General features: G+C 37.8%; 1 protein-coding gene across 6 annotated transcripts in view; it reads left to right on the top strand.

Moving 5' to 3' along the window:
- Positions 1-13316, top strand: part of HEATR5B (HEAT repeat containing 5B) — a 59253-nt gene that overhangs the window by 2959 nt on the left and 42978 nt on the right. For all 6 annotated transcript variants that reach the window (XM_055816495.1, XM_055816496.1, XM_055816497.1 and 3 more), the window contains 13 exons: positions 306-517; positions 2178-2286; positions 3177-3326; positions 3847-4018; positions 4390-4547; positions 5584-5833; positions 7194-7349; positions 8754-9004; positions 9446-9557; positions 10722-10874; positions 11166-11265; positions 11984-12093; positions 12902-13065. In XM_055816495.1, coding sequence (XP_055672470.1) covers positions 306-517; positions 2178-2286; positions 3177-3326; positions 3847-4018; positions 4390-4547; positions 5584-5833; positions 7194-7349; positions 8754-9004; positions 9446-9557; positions 10722-10874; positions 11166-11265; positions 11984-12093; positions 12902-13065 — 2097 coding nt within the window. The remainder of the gene's footprint in view (positions 1-305; positions 518-2177; positions 2287-3176; positions 3327-3846; positions 4019-4389; positions 4548-5583; positions 5834-7193; positions 7350-8753; positions 9005-9445; positions 9558-10721; positions 10875-11165; positions 11266-11983; positions 12094-12901; positions 13066-13316) is intronic.

The following is a 13316-nucleotide window of genomic DNA, read 5'->3' as shown; positions in this document are numbered from 1 at the left end:
GAGTAGGGATTCTTGATGGTAAAGAGGATTAAAAGATGTTCTAGGCAGGTATTACTGTATTTTTAGTAAGTATTTTTTCAAAGCAAAAGATCAATAAGGTAACAGCTAATTCTGAGCATTTAGCATGTCTCTGCTGTTACAGAATGTATCCCACGTCTCTGCAAGACAAGCAGTTTGCTGAATGACATACAAGTGGGAGTGGTGTAAGGTTTACTTCAGTCTCTTGTAGGTATTTCTGGGTGTTGAAGGCAAGACGCAAGATCAAATGACTTTTCTTATTTTATATATTTTTGGTCCGTTAACAGACAGATGTCAAGGAAAAACAGAAGAAACTTGTAGAACAGCTAACGGGACTCATCAGCAGTTCCCCTGGGCCACCTACACGAAAACTACTAGCAAAAAACCTTGCTGCTCTCTACAGCATTGGAGACACGTTTACTGTTTTTCAGACGCTTGACAAGTGTAATGATATCATCAAGAGCAAGGATGATACTGCGGCCTACCTGCCCACAAAACTGTATGTTGAATATCGTTAGAGAAATGGGAATGTTTTTTAAGCAAAGTGATCCTGGATATTGCAGAAAAGTCTGCCTGTATATGTGCATGTTATGTTTACTTATATTTTGCATGCTTATTTGGAGTTCATATGTGCTTGATACAGCAGAGGAAAGAGCAGAATTGAGATTGTGAAGGGCAGGACTCAAAGGTGACATATACATGGATATCTGAAAGTGAGAAGCTTTTCTGTAAGCAAGGGACTATCTTATGCTTTTTTGCATGCTTATGTCAATGAAAAGGTAACAGTTGATGAAGTGGTGCAATGAAGAAATTCCACCAGTGGGGTTAGTGCTGATTGTGCTCAGGTACCCCATTTAAGATGGAACCTCTAGATTGTCAAACAAGAGCATTATCTTTGCCTAGAGGATTGTAACCAACAGTTCAGGTTCTTTTTTCCCAGCAGATGTTGCCTATTTATATTCCCCTGCTGTGATATATTGCACAAGTCTCTCTGAGAGAGTCTGTATACTTGGATGTTTGTGCGTATGTATGTGTGATCCAGTTTGTCTTTATTTATAGGAGCAATCTCACTGGTAGGAATTTGGTTAATGCCAAAACCAGCTTCCCCTGGAAGTGTTTTTAGTACTTTCCCATATATACTGCTTTGTGTGCTCACAGTGTCTAGTGAACCCCGGTTTGGGCTTGCCTTCAGGTGTTATCATAACAATGGGATTTAACAAGATCTGAAATAGTCACCGTTTGGGCAGATACTGTCCTCCTTTTATTTGAATCTTTGAGGAACTTGTATAAATGGGAAAGGTTTTATACGATAACATGCTCTGAAACTTATGCTACCCACTCAAAGTGGTAGTCCAGAAGGTTTTTCCTGTATGCCTTCAAACTTCGGTTTTTGATGTTTGTGTAGGGGACGTGCCCGTTAAGGGGTAGGCTGTAATGGGTTTCTAACAAATAGCTTTGCTGAAAAGTTGTTTACCCAAGAATTTCAGGTTTAAAAAAAGCCTTTGTTGCTTTGTAATGAAAAAGCACACGTTTTCAGGAGCAGCTTCTGTGACTGTCCTGGAGCAGTTTGTGTCTGTAACTGCAGTACGGCTTTACTTAAACATTCCTCATCTCAAATGGCAGAGCAAGGAAAATGGGTATATAACTGTATATGGATCCAGTGATTTTTACAGTGCCTACAAACTTTGTTGTGTTATGCGATAATTTATGCATTTTAAGTTCTTAGGCTTGACACCTCCCCCCCCCCATCATTCAGTATCTACAGAAATGATATATTAAGGGTATTTTAAAGGGTAGGGGTTATCTTGCAGGTGCTTGGAAAAGGAACGGTTTATTGAAACACAAAACCCTAATCTTGCAGAGATTTTGGCATATACTTGTCTTCTCCAGAATTTTTCACTATGTGTGTAGGTCCTGTAATAATACCCAATCAAATACATCTGTGTTCTTAGAAGCTATAAATCTTCTGTTACTTCTTTTGCAAACAAAAAAAAAAAATTAAATGCACAGCGTTAAACGTCCAGTATAACTAGTGGATAATAATAAATAGATTATTATTCATCAATGATGATTAAAACATACATTTCTATTTAATTATTTGTGTCCATGTAGATGATAGAGAAGAAGAGTATGCCAATTAATGTCTCTTTTTTTCATAGGGCTGCGGTGGCATGTGTTGGAGCATTTTATGAAAAAATGGGTAGAATGCTGGGAAGTTCTTTTCCGGAAACAGTGAATAATCTTTTGAAGTCTCTGAAAAGTGCAGAGGTAAGTTCAGATTATTTTATATATGTGGTTTTGATTCCATTTAAACTGCAACCTGCTTCGTCCAAAAGTGTTTGCCAAAATGGCTGGATTGTTTGCCTTGTACCTAGAAAAATGCTAATCGCTTACATAGTTAATGTCAAGGTAAACATGTGTATGTATTTTTAGTGCAGAGAGTTGAGAGTTTTGTCACATGAATATTACGGTAGTTGCTTTGTAGTGGCATCAGTGATTAAAATTGCAAAATGGTTGTATGTACCACTTCTAACTACAGCATTAGAATTTCTGCTGGTGTACCCTGAATAAACATTCAGTTGTTTAAAAACAAATACCTAAGTTTTGCAACAAAGATGTTACTTTGTATCTTTGACCTTTGATGTTACTGTCCATCTTTATGAAGCAGGATACAGTGTGGGTTTTTTTGTTGTTAGTTTGGGTTGGGTTTTTTGTTTGTTTGGTTTGGTTTTGGGTTTTTTTTGTGTGCTGTAAACTCTTAATTACCTGCCTTTGTGCAGGTGTAGTAGGAAGCTGTTGACTATTTGGGTTTCCTGTTCTCTCATATCAACTGTGTTTTCCTTTTTTCCCTGGGGCTGCAGCAGATAAATGGTGGGGCAGGACAGAAGTATCTTGGCTGGGCCCAATTTTATTGGATTCCCTTGTTCATCTTAATTTATGTGACAGCTGAGGTGGTTTTAGTAAAGCTGTGTATAGTGCTTAATGCTATCTAAAACAAGCTAGGTATCGGTTGTGTATGACTTCAGGGAACTACATTACCAATGTTTCCAAAAGTACTCCTGCACAGAAGCAGGAAAACGCAGAATTATGCACCTGGGTCTTGACAGAAGTGCTGTGACCACATTTTTGCATAAACACTTTTTTGTGTGTCTGTGCAGTCTCAGGGCCGCAGTGAGATTCTGATGAGTTTACAGAAAGTCCTAAATGGGCTTGGAGGAGCAGCAGCTTCTTGTCACCGTGACATTTATAAGAATGCCCGATCTCTGTTGACGGACAGATCTATGGCTGTACGATGTGCAGTGGCTAAGGTGAGTGTGTTTCTCACCAGTCTTAGAAATTCTTGTGCTGTGACTGTGTAGTACCTGCAGTTGAACTGTGACCTGTTGTTTATTACAGGAAATTTGATAATTACTTGGGCAAGGTGAGTCCTAGTTCACACTGAAGGCTGAGACATTTGACTTATTTTTTTGTAAACAGAGGTACTGTAGTACTGTCTTCCCCAAACATATAAACAAATATGAGGTAGAATATATTAGCTGTTAGCTTCAGTGAGAAAGGTTTTTGATAACATAGTTCTTTTGGTGTCCTTTTCTCTTTTATTTAAAAATTTTCTTTAAGTAGTTACCTATTCCATGAGTCTTCTGATTGTTTACTCAGCTAAGTTACTGAGTAAACGGGAGAGTGTGTATGTGTGTGTGTGTAAATTTATTCTTAAAATATTAAAGTATTTGCTGAATAACCTGACAGTTACACTGATACTTAGATAAAAGGTCAGGATGGTCTCCATTGGTTCTCAGCAAGTCTTTTTTTATTTTTTTTTTCCTACAGTGTCTGCTGGAATTACAGAATGAAGCAGTGTTTATGTGGACTGCTGAACTAGAGAATGTTGCAACACTGTGCTTTAAAGCTCTGGAAAACTCGAACTATGGTGTGCGAGTTGCAGTGTCAAAGCTTTTGGGAACAGTCATGGCTACAGCACTGATACCAAAACAAGCTACAGGTACAAGTCTTTCTGGATTCCATTTCCAGTTGGACAAACTGCACCTTCAGTTACGTGACAGTGTTGCATGCTACGTCGTTATTCTGGTAGATGGAGGCTTTTAGGTAGATTGTTTGGTTTTATGAACGGTAAACTAAAAAGAATAAAAAGTGCAGAATCCCTGTTGTAGTAATACGGAGAAAGAGAGAGCAAACTATTAAAATCACCTAGGAAAAGTAGGTTATTTTTTAAGCATGAAAACAAGCTGTTGCCTGAAATGTTGGCTGGATCTGTGTTTGCAAGACAGTTGAATTGCTGAGCCTGCTTTCAAGATCATTGCTTGTATTGTTGGGAACTTCGGGATTAAATGGTTACTTGTCTTTTCGCAAAAGTGATGCGACAGAATGTGAAGAGAGCCACGCTTGAGGAGGTCTTGGAGCTCATGGCCACAGGATTTCTGCGAGGAGGATCTGGTTTCCTAAAGAGTGGTGGAGAGATGTTAAAAGTTGGAGTATCTGTCAATAGGGAAGTGCGAGTTGGTGTTACCCAGGTTTGTCATAAGCTTTAATTTTTAAAAATATTAATAAAGTGACATTTATACATAAATGTAACCCTTTTGTAGGAAAAATGCACGCTTCTGTTCTTTGCTTGTAAATTAACTCACAAGTCTAGTTTGACTTGCCTGTTTTGTGAGATGTACATGCCATGTCATTCACCTAAGCTACTTTCTTTTATTATTATGTGCAGTGATGATAGATTAAGATACTTGCTAAGGAAAGTTTGTTTGATCAGTGTATATTAGGTGGGATTAATTTGCAAAAGTATTTGAAAACTTAGTACGTTAAAGACTTTAGCTCCATATTTAATTTCTTTCTAGAGAGGATGCAGTGTTGTCCTTTTGTGTTTGCTGGCTCTCTTTTTCAGCTGCTGGGTAAAGTTTGCAGCCCTGATTTGTTAAACTGTTGCTTCTCTCCATATGTCTGTCTTGAGTAGGTGAAATCTGCTGAATGTGAAAGCTCCACCTGTGAAAGGTGGAGCTTCAGAAAGGTAACAGCAGCATCTTTTCAAATTCAGGCATTCTGACTCTGACATATATTTCAATATGCTGCAATAACTTGCCAGAATCCAGAGTTTTTTGACTGTAGGGTATTTTGTGAAACTCTTTATTTTTCTCAGCCTTTTTCAAGTGAACTCGGCAAAAATGCCCGGCTTTCATTGTGAATTAGAACACATTCGTGTTGCTGCTGATATTGACATTATGCACTTAAATTTTTTAGAAAGAAACATACTTAGAGCAATGAACTGGTTTGTCTTGCTGTCATCCAAAGTGTCTTTTGCAGTTCACAGTGTATGTTGCAGTATAGGTGCTACACTTGGCACTGGCAACAGTTTAGCTTCAGTGACGAAAACCTGGCTAATGGATTGATTCCTCCTCCTTAGCCTCATTAGGGTTGCTTATTACTAGCTGGTATTGCTACTGCACTGCTTTATGCATGAGTATAACTGTAGTCTTTAGTCTTTGGTGACTGAATTTAGTCTTTCGTTTCTGTTTTAATTGGATCTGTACCTAATTTCTGCATTTGCAGGCCTACGTTGTCTTTGTTACAACATTAGGAGGTCAGTGGTTGGAACGCAACTTTGCTACATTTTTGTCGCATGTACTTGACCTGGTCTCCCATCCCCGTGCTACTCAGACCCATGTGGATGCAGTTTACTCTCGAAGATGTGTGTCCTTTATCCTGAGAGCCACTGTGGGCAGCTTACTTGGGGAGAAAGCACAGATCGCAGCTGCCAAAGATATATGTCAAGCTATTGGCAAACAAATGAAGGCAGTGGGTGAGAACCATTTTTCTGTATTTGAGACCAATGGAAAGTTACTGTCATTATACTGGATCAGCCCTTTTCCAGCTTTCTTCTACCGTGAGGAGTAATTTTGTTGTGGTGGTAAAAGATGATTCAGCTGCTTTCTGTTTGAAATATGATATCCAAAATGTAGGTTCTACCTGAAAAGTGATTGTGTACAACTGGCTTGTTTTGACATTGCATTTGCTTGGAACGAAAATGGGGAAAAACGGTGTGTGTTTGCAGTCTATCTTGGGATAGGTTGTATTGAAAGTTGCAGAGTTCTTCACTACCAGTGTTGAAGATCTTGTATGTCAGTATCTTGTAGGTCCTTGTATCCCCCCTGTACTAATACCCAGTTGGATTTTGCAGGCGACAAATAAAGGTGTAATGTGAAAACTGGAATTAGAGAAGATAAATATGACCCCTTTGCAGAATATGTAATCACTAAGAGGACTGACAAAACTGTGTTGGCATTTGTTTCTTATGAAATGAGTTAGTTGGAGCTAGAGATTGAGAAAGTAAACTGGAATTTCACAACAATGCATTTACCAAACAGCTTTTTCTTCCTCTTTGCTGCTGCTGCCATCTAATTTGAGTTTTAAGTAATGTTTAACATACGGAAATGGAATTGATTTTGAAACTTTTGCAGGTTCTTCTCATAACTTTTTTTTGATAGGGTAGGTCTGTTTTGATAGGGTAGATATAGAACCTTAAAAGGGTTCTGATAACAGTAAGTATTACTTCCAGGAAAAAAAATTGTAGTAGACATATAAACATTAAGCGGATACTAAAGTCCTTTCTCTTTGAAGTGACAATTTACTTTTTCTGGGATATTGTATAGGAGAAAGAATCTACAGTGAGATCTAGGAACTTAATTGGATATCTTTAAGATGATTAGAGGTTGTGATTAATTATTTACTGGGTTTGGTTGTTTTTTGTTTGTTTTTAGTTTTATTCCATAGATGTACATGCAAATTTGTATGCAGAACCTAGATATGTCAAGATTTTACTTTTAGTTACTGGGCATACATACAATCCACACATGCTGTATATGTGTATACTTGCTTTTGCTGTGTTGTATTATCAATCCTACCTCTTAGCACACTGCTGTCCGTAGTAACTGCTGGGCATCTGTTTTTTCATGGCCTTTGGATGATAGTGTTTGGCTGATACTTGTAAAACTCTTTCTTTTCAAAATGCGTTTGCTTTGCGAGTTCCTACTATGGCCAAACATGGGCTTTTGTTTTAATGTAAGATTGATGTCAAAACTAAACTGTCTTTCTATCCTGTATATGTTCAGGTGTGATTCAAATGGTAGTTAAGCAGGATACTTCTGTTTTCTTTTCTGCAGAAGCAGTAGTGAATGATGCTAACAGTGAAAATAAATCAGGAGCTGCTGATGTTGCTGCAAGCCAGCATGTAATGGTGTGTGCCCTCCAGGAACTGGGTAGCCTTGTTCAGAGTCTAAATGCCACTGCATCTCCTCTTATACAAGAACCCTCTATTGGTATGCAAATAAATTTAAATTGTTTAAATTAGACATTTGAGCAATGATTATGAAATATTATTAAACCTAGTTAAATAAAAAATTAATATGTAAGATAAGTTGATGAAACTGGCACTTCCTGTAGTACTTCCCAGGTAGCTATATTTGTCCAGCTCGTTGTGTTCAGTACTCTAGCTTGAACTAAAGTTTGACAAAGTATTAATTGTTTTGATCAAAGACTGTCTGAAGCTCTTTTTTTAGGCTGATGAAAGCTGTAAAGTTGTGATTTTTGCATTGATTTGGTTCTGACAATAGTTTTATAGGAAATACCTTGGTTTTCTATATGAGGTCTGAAGTATTTGCTCCTGGAAAATTGTATTGCCTTCAGATATCAAATTTCTGTGGGGAGCTTAAGAGTATTTTGTCAAGATGAAGCTGTGGATAGTCCCATTTTAAAAAGCTGGTTATTGGGGTTAAGTTGACTAGGGTTTGTTGGGATTTTCTTCTTGTTTAACATCTGAATCCATGTTTGTAGTGTAGTGTTGCCGTTTTAAGTTTTTTTTCAGTTTGGATGCCTATGGTTTTTTTACAGTAGAGGTGCAGGCTCCTTTAGACGTTTAGTTATGTGGATTGTTGTCTTGATGCATACGACATTCTTCTCATACTGATTTTGCCCCAGCTACGGGATAGGGGAGACTCTGCTGGTGTCTATTCCTTCTGGCTGCTGTGCTCTGTAAGAACAGAGGGGACTGTATCTCAGTGGTGTTTCTGCTAGCTGCTATGAAGTAAGCAGGTAGAAGTTGTTCACTAGTTACAAAGAAAGCAAGAGATAAGGCAGCAGTGGGAGCTTCAGAGTAGGAGTTTGCAAAGTTAGAAATCTGGACGAAGGAAGGTGGTGTGGAAACAAGTTGGACTGAAGAGCTCACGGTTAGAAAGTGGGGTTAGCTAGGCATGGAGGTTCGGAAAGTGTACTAGGTAGTAACGGTGCAAGGGAGACAGCACTGTGTCACAAGTGGAGTACGGCAGTCAGTGACATCTATAGCATGTGCTTGTCTACAACGCAAAGCAAAACCAACAATTAGTCTTACTGTTGCTCTGTTATTGGCAATCTGTAAAAGGTGGGCAGGTTGTAGGAATCGCCTCATCCCGTGTCTGTTCGCCTGTGTAGGGTTAGTGCCTCTTTTCAGTTGTTTGAGTAGTAGAAATCAGTGGTATGGCTCTGGCAGCTCCAGCTTTGCTGGAAAAACCTGATGTGGAGTAATATGTCTGTCTTTCCGTAAAGAAAAGGGCAAAGTCATAAAATTCAAGTACTTTTAATTCTTTTTTAACTTTCATGGTGCCTGTCTAGCATTAATTCAGTTTACTTGTCTGCGTATATTAAAGAGCACATCATAACTTTAAGACTGTAAACTCTCTTTTCTGTAGGTCTGTTGGAGACAGTAACTTCAGTCCTTCTTCATCCCAGCATGGCTGCTCGACTTGCTGCTGCGTGGTGCTTGCGGTGTGTGGCCGTGGCATTGCCTTTTCAGTTGACTCCATTTCTAGATAGATGTGCAGAAAGACTCAACAATCTGAAGACCTCCCCTGAGGCTGTTAGTGGCTACAGTTTTGCAATGGCTGCTTTGTTAGGCGGTGTGCATCAGTGTCCCTTAGGTATTCCTCATGCCAAAGGAAAGGTGAGATAATGAGTGTTTCATCTGTGAGTGTATGAGAGATACCTTTTTATCTAGAACTAATAGCTTTGCAAAATCTGTGACATGGTAATGAGTTAAGTTCAATTTCAATAATGCTTTATGCCTAGCAAGAGAGCAATGACCAGAGCGTACATTTGTAGAATTTCAGTCGCAATATTTACCAGGTTTTTTCCTCTTTTTCAAATTTGCATTCTTGTTTGGCATATTAATGTGTAATTGTTGAAAAGAGTATTATTGTCTGTGTTGTCATATGCGAAACACTGATCATCTGCTTGAAATGTAATCTGCATTCATTCTTTATGGAGGGTCAGTTTAAATGATTTGAAAATATCTTCATAGTCTGTAAAGGTGGATGTGTAGCAGTAGCTTGCAGTGGTTTCATTTATATTTTGTAAAAAACATTGTTTTTTGTCATTGCTGCAGATGGTGGTCAGTATTGCTGAGGATTTGTTACGAACTGCTGCACAAAACAGCAGACTCTCCTTGCAGCGGACTCAAGCTGGATGGCTTTTACTTGGAGCACTTATGACTTTAGGTTTGTAAGAATGGTTGCATTTTGTTTTATTTTAATGCTTGTCCAACTTTTCTGATTATCCGCTCTGGCAAATGGTCTCTACATATAATTAGTCCATTATCTAGCACAAGAGTATTTTATACCAAGGGAAACAATGTTAGTGCATTGTATCAGCAGTGTTGTTTATGCTGGGAAGAAGTGAAGTATTAATGTTCATGTAATCTGAAGGATAGCGGAAGAAAGAAAATTTTCTGCTCTGTTTTTGGAAGCCCAGCCTTTAGTCATTCTATGAAAAGGGAAAAATGCCCATAGTCTTCCTTCCTCAGTACTGTGGTACAGCAGAAATGGTCTGTAAATAAAATGTAATTAGTAGTCCAACAAGTTGCATGTGGGTTCTTGATAGGCAACAGTACTGATTAGAAGCGTTACCAGTTTAAAAGGCATTCAGTTGTCTTTTAAAAAAGCCAGCCTCGTGTTCATATCTGCCATCACAGAAATATCAGAAGCTATATTTTGAGAAGTTAGAAGGATAGCCTTGAATTTTGCAGCAATAGTGGTTTTTTTGTTTGGGTATTTTTTTTAACTGGAAAATATGATAAAGTTCTGATGCATTCTGCAGTATTTGGATCTCTTAGCAAATAGCATTTTGTGTTTCATCTTGTTTCTCTAAATTGTCGCTCTTTTTGCCAGCTCATTGTCATGTTTTTCCAAGTGTAGCCTTTTTGGTTGTCCTTCAATGTGTTTTTAATGCTCTTGCGCTGGATCTTCTTGAGCTTTTTCAGAAGTTTTCTTTAAACTTGACCATTAAACTAGTTACCTCATCAGTAACTATCAGTGAGCTTGCCTTCAAAATAGTAATATTAAAAAAAATTAGAAGTCAGAATAAAAAGATAGTAAAAAGACAGTTGGCAGTGGTTACATATATGCATGACAATGTATAGAATTGCCAGTTTCCTATTTTTAGTACAGATATCAACAGACAGACTTACCTATAGTATTTATTTGCTGTACTTTCAACCTAGAAATGAGAAAGGTTTTCCTTTGTTTTTCAGTGTTCAGGTAGGGAGAAAAGTAGAGAAGTGAAATAGGAGAAAAATAGCTTAAAGAGCAAAAGCCTTCATGGCAGCTTTTTCACACGGTTAAATACAGGTTTTTATTATACAGTCACTTTCTTTTTTAACATAGGTCCTTCTGTTGTTCGGTATCATCTGCCTAAGATGTTGCTGCTATGGCGAAATGTGTTTCCACGTTCTCTGAAGGAACTGGAAGCAGAGAAGGCAAGAGGAGATTCTTTTACTTGGCAAGTAACGCTGGAAGGCCGCGCTGGAGCTCTGTGTGGTAAGGATTTCAAACTTGGAGATTACAAGTGTGCAGTAAACCAAAGCAAATATCCCAAGGATTATAGAGAACTCCTGTAACTTCCCTTCTTTCTTTGAAAATGAGTAAGATGTGTCAGATTTTCGTTAATTTGACCTGGTTTTGGCATATAGTTTTATGGGCATGTCACACAATCTCTGAATAATATTTTTAATTGCTGCTTTTTTGATGTTCTCTTAGGATCTGTATCTTGCTCATGCTTTATATTTGTTTGTTTCAATAAAATTTTAATTTAAACTATTTTTTTACTAGCTATGAGAAGTTTTGTTGCTCACTGCCCTGAGCTCCTTACTGAGGATGTGATCAGGAAATTGATGACACCCATAGAATGTGCCATGACAATGATGTCGCAGTAAGTAGGCAGGTTTTGCCCTTTATTCCCTTTTGTCTTTTCCTGGACCTCCAATACTAGAACTAATTTGTTTTTATTCGTATTCTGACCTAGTACTGTTGCTGCTTGTCCGTGTTGGAAAAAAAAATACGAAAAAAATGTTTATGGTCATTAGCTTTGTAAAAGTATTTTATTGCATAGTCTGTGCTGAAGGGCCTGCCGTGGTAACTTTTGTTAGCTGTGTTTTGGATTTTCAGTTCAGTGAGCTTTTGAATTCATGGTTTGCTTATTCTTGTGCAAGAAATGAGAAAACTAAGATACTTGTATAGTAGATGTTAAACAATAAACTCTCCTTGTATGAAATGTACTAATGAAAAGATGTTCAACATTTTACAGAATAGAAGAAAATGCACAGTTTTGGGTTGGGTTTTACGGTTTGCTGTCTCGTCTCCCCCAATCCGTGTCCCCCCCTACTCCGATTAAAATAGGAGTTGCTTCTGAGGAAGTATGTCTCTGATTTACAGCAGTGTGTGTTTTTTAGGAGAAAAAAAAAAAAAAAGATGTTTGCTCTGTAGTTACCTCTGAAAATGTACTGATAATTGAGTAACGTTCTCAGAGTAGTTCTCTGAACACTGCTTTCTTGTCTTGGCTAGAGATGTATCTTGTGAAAAGAAATCTGAAAATACTCTTCAGTAACTGTGGTACTTCTGGTTGTCTCTTTTCTCTTTTGATTCTATAGCATTCCGTCAGTAATTAAAGCCCATGGAGCTCATCTCAAAGCTAGTGCAGCTATGGTCCGTTTAAGACTTTATGATATATTGGCTTTGTTACCTCCGAAGACCTATGAAGGTATATAATTTTTTAACAATTTTTATTAAAGTAAAAATTCTACTTACTCCTTTTGATTTATTTTTGATGCTTGCCTTTGAAGCAGATGTAAGATTCAAAGGAGAATACTAGGAATCTCCAAGAGTCTTGTTCTAAATTACTCATCTTCTGTATGTCATCATGACAGTCTAACTACAGAGTATGAATATTGCAAAATATTAGGTTAACACTTGAAGTATAAAAGTTTCAGTCCTGTTTATAGGATTGAGAGATATGGGAAAGTATGGAGATCATGTTCTGAGCTCAAATTTATGTGTTTTGTGTCATTGTTACTTCAAAGATGGACAACATTATTTCTAAGTATACTCAAAGGGCGGATGTGAGAATGAAGGTTTAGTTTTGGTTTCTGTTTTTGGTTTTCTTTTGTTTTGTTTTTTAAACATGATTTGATCTATTAGACGGTTTTATGCTATTATTATTAAATTGCTGGGCACTGTCACATGATCTGAATGATTAGCTTTTGGGGTTTTGCTTGTTTTTGTTAATTCATTAAATTACATGATCATGTGGATGAGCAAATTTTTGCAAGATCTGGATTGTCATCCTGGAAGGGATGGCTGTCTGTTGGTTTGGAATACTGGTTTGGGAATTGGGAGCCCAGGGTTCTGTTTGAAGCCTTGCTGTCAACTTCAGTCTTGTCAGGTTTACTTCTCTGTTTGCTACCTGTAAAATCGAGGTAATGGTACATGCTTTGATTTGTAACTTCTGATTGCTAGCTGAAAGGTTTTGGATAAGCAGCAATGATTCTTTTTAATGTCCATCCTTTTAGGATCATTTAATGCGCTCCTTCGAGAGCTGGTAGCAGAATTTACTTTGACAGACAACTCTGCTAATACAACCACATCGCTCCTAAGGTCTCTTTGTCATTATGATGATAGTGTTCTTCTTGGCTCTTGGCTGCAGGAAACGGATCATAAGTCAATTGAAGATCAGGTAATAAAAAACTGGAAGAATAATGAATTATCTGCACTGTCTGTGTGATGTGTGTGCAGGGGAAGCCCTCTAAAACTGAAACTTCATGCCTTGTTTTCAGTCTTACTTCAGCAGTGTGTTAGATGTAAGTCCTTCCATCTGCAGTGTAGTGTTTTGATTAAAAACTGCCTATAGCTGAGATACAAATTGCATAACGCTACTCATATGGTTGTGGTTAGTGAAGTAACTTAATTTCTGTAAAACAAAACAAC

This window comes from Falco peregrinus, chromosome 11 (genome assembly GCF_023634155.1).
Source record: "Falco peregrinus isolate bFalPer1 chromosome 11, bFalPer1.pri, whole genome shotgun sequence".
Classification (NCBI taxonomy): domain Eukaryota; kingdom Metazoa; phylum Chordata; class Aves; order Falconiformes; family Falconidae; genus Falco; species Falco peregrinus.
This window is presented reverse-complemented; position numbering and strand designations above follow the sequence as displayed.